This window comes from Bison bison, unplaced genomic scaffold (assembly GCF_000754665.1).
Source record: "Bison bison bison isolate TAMUID 2011002044 unplaced genomic scaffold, Bison_UMD1.0 scf7180017864482, whole genome shotgun sequence".
Taxonomy (NCBI): domain Eukaryota; kingdom Metazoa; phylum Chordata; class Mammalia; order Artiodactyla; family Bovidae; genus Bison; species Bison bison.
The window spans coordinates 6,849,083-6,852,437 of NW_011495042.1; the positions used below are offsets into that span (position 1 = coordinate 6,849,083).

At 68.3% G+C, this 3,355-nt stretch overlaps 1 protein-coding gene across 1 annotated transcript in view; it reads right to left on the reverse strand.

Annotated features, from left to right (window-relative positions):
* FBLN2 (fibulin 2) overlaps positions 1-1,811 on the reverse strand; it is a 48,987-nt gene extending 47,176 nt beyond the window's left edge. The window contains exon 1 of the mRNA XM_010862526.1: positions 523-1,811. Coding sequence (XP_010860828.1) covers positions 523-1,756 — 1,234 coding nt within the window. The 5' untranslated portion in view covers positions 1,757-1,811. The remainder of the gene's footprint in view (positions 1-522) is intronic.
* Between the last annotated feature and the right edge of the window lie 1,544 nt (positions 1,812-3,355).

The window sequence follows — 3,355 nt, forward strand, 5'->3', positions numbered from 1 at the left end:
GCTTGTGGGGGTCGAGCCACAGGTGGGGCGGGCACTCGGTGAGGGCGAGTTCTGTGCCGCCCACTGGGAGCAGGACGCAGGGAAGGAGCCGCCGGGCCAGGGGCCTGCAGTCTCAGTCTCAGCACACTGTGGACACCCGCCAAGGGCCACAGCTCTGGACAGACGGGCCCCCCGTCCCCAGGAAACCCTCCTGGACCCCGCCCAGGGGGGGCCCGCTCATAGCCCATGGACCAGGGCCAGCCGGGCCCACGCTGCCTCCCTAGGGTCCTGCAGGGCCTGCCCACAGCTGATGCCCATTGAAGGTTTTCAGAGCGAACGACCCAGGACTGGACAGGACGTGGACTCCCTGCCGTGGAGAGAGGTCTCCAGACAACCGGTTCCCAGGGCTCCCTCAGAGGGGTGGGGCTCGGCCACAGACCCCCCAACCCCCCTCCAGCTGAGCACAGACCTGGGCCAGCACCAAGACCCGAGGACGCCCTCCACTGGTCGAGCATCCCGGGAGGAACCAGGGAAGAGCCTTACCTTCGAGTCCAGCTCTCGGGACAGAGTGCACGGAGTTGGGGTCCTCCTCCTCCTCCAGCCGGGACCGGGGCCCAGCCGGCTGCTGGGGCACCTCCTGGGTAGGCGGAGCACGGGCCGTCTCCTGCTGAAGTGTGGTCAGGGCGGCATGGGCACTGGGCTCGGTGGGGGCCTCGGGGGGGCCCTGCGTGGTCTCAGTCAGGAGGATGTTGGGCATGCTGAACGTGGGAGGGGGCCCGGCGCTGCGGTGCGTGGCCTGCACGTCGGGGATGAGGTTCTCTTCCACCCCAGCCCTGGCCTCGGCCCCCTCCTCCCGGACAGGGTGGGCCGGCATCGGGCCTGCCGTGGGCCGTCCGTCCAGCCCCCGGGGGCCGCCTGCGGCCAGCTGCTCCTGGACGGCTGGCGCCTCCCTGTCTTCCTGACCATCGTCCGTCACTCTCCTGGCTTTGGCCTGCACAGGGGCCGGGGGACCCAGGGCGGCGGCTGCCGTGGGCCTGGGGAGGGCTGCCGGCCAGAGAGTGGCCTGGAGGGCCGAAGGTGGCTGACCCCCGCCTCCCAGAGCGGCCGGGCCCCCAGCGCCCGCCTGGAGCTCGCCCGCCAGGGCCTCCGCTTCGGCCACCTCCTGGTCGTAGCTGTAGGGGTCCTCATAGTGCCGCTCGGGGTCCCCATCCTCGGCGTCCGAGGTGTTCCCGGGGGCGGCGTCTCCGTGGCAGCCGGGCAGCGGGTAGCAGATGAGCTCACCGCCTGCGTCCGGGCAATGGCAGGCCCGGCAGGGCGCCAGGCGGACGGTGTGGCCGGCGGCGTACTTGTGGCCAGAGTGGACGCAGCCCACCTGGCCGCACTGCGGGCAGCTGTCGGCCGCCACCACGGCCTCAATGCAGTTGGGTGGCAGCTCTGGGCAGGGCATGAACTGGCAGCTGATCTTGCCGCCGCCCGGCGGGCAGGAGCACTCGGTGCTGCCGAAGTCCACGAAGTAGGACTGGCCGGCAGGCACGCGGCCGCGCACAAAGCCGCCCTGCAGGCAGTCGTAGTACTGGTAGCCCTCGCAGGCACAGCCCCGCTGCACGCACGTGGCGCAGCAGGCCCCCGGCTCCAGCGCGTCCTCGATGCAGTTCTCCAGCGGCGGGCACTCAACGCCCGTGCAGTCCTGCCCCGGGGCTGCCGCACCGCCGGGACTCAGGGCCAGGGCCAGGGCCAGGGCCAGCCAGGCTCCCATGGGCTCCCCGAGCCGTGCCATGCCCCGCAGCCGGTCACGTGCAGCCTCCAGACGGACCGTCCTCGCCCGCAAAGCCCTGGGGGAATCGGAAAGGACAGGGGTCAGCACTGCATGGTGGGGGTGGGGGGACTCACGTGCACGCCCGGCACACATGCCAGCACATGGGGGCACGGCTGGACAGCCTCACCGTCTCCGTTCACACACGGAACTCGCCCCACATCCCCGCACACACACTCCCACCTGCTCGGACGCTGCACAGACAGGTCACCTCGACTCTCACCCGGGTGATGTACAGGGTCGCCAGCACCCAGCTCAGGGCCACGGCCCCCGCCCTCACCCGCCTCCTGACACGTCCCCGAGTGGGACCCTCTGCCCCCAGTCCCGCAGGCACACACACACACACACACACACACACGTCACACGCGTTCACTGGGCACACGGCCACAGGCACACGGGTGACGGCCAGGCAGAGGCCCCACCACAGTCCTCCAGGCAGTTATAAGCACCGTGTCACCAAGCCTCACCCGTGTGCCGGGACACAACAGGTAGTCTTGCACACAGGGTCCCAGGCACGTGCACACGGCAGCACCCAGTTTATCTCCCCCCTCGAAATCCAGGTTGAGCCCCAGTCACGCGCCCACAGGCCCGGGGTGGCCAGCCGAAGGACACAGCCAGGTGGACGCGGGGCAGGAACCAGGCCCTCCCAGGTCTCACGCAGCAAACAAGCCCCCCACCACTGCGGCCCTCAGGTCCCAGGGCTCAGGAACAACCCCCAACAGACCCCCCACGACTGCAAGCTTAGCTGCAGGGCAGCCTTCTGCCAACCTCCTCAGCAAACGTTATTGTCGTTCGCAGAATCAGCCTTGCACATTCACTGTCCTGCACACACGCACACACACGTGCGCACACATGTACACACGCCAACGCCATGCATTCATGGGGCCCTGTGAAGAGCTCCCCGCCTCTGCCCGCCCCCTCCACCCACCTCTGCCCACCCCTGCATCCACCCTGCCAGCCCCCTCCATCCACCCTGCCCGCCCCCCTCCACCACCCCTGCCCAACCCCTCCATCTAGCCGCACACTCCCCTCCCCCTACCAGTACCCTGGAAGCCGCCTGCCGCCTCCCTCCCCCGATCCCTTTCTCTGCAAAGCCAGTGTGCTCTGAGAGCAGCTGACCCCACAGCTTCCCGGCCAGCAAGGAGCAGCCTGGATTCCCTGTGGGAGCTGCCCCGACCTGCCCTCCAGGGCCCTCACGTGACCCCCGCAGCCCCTCCTCAGCCTCCTCTACATGCTCCTCGAATGTCACCTTCTCACAGGGCCTCACTCGTCCCCTCACCTCCATCCTCACAAAGGTCACTGGTCCCACGGCCCTGGGACGTGCCGTGACTCGGGGACAGGCCTGCCCCACCCGGGGCCGCATGCTCCTGGTCAGAGACAAGGGGTCCCCCTCCACCTGCTCCCCGCCCCAGAGCTGTGCTGTCAGTCACTGCTAAAGTTCTCTGACCTAGAAACGAACACATTGAAGCCACATCGCTAGTACTTTAAGTTTGTAAATTTCACACCCAAGAAATATAAGGATAGGGACTTCACTTTACTACGTTTATAACAGAGATAAAGAGG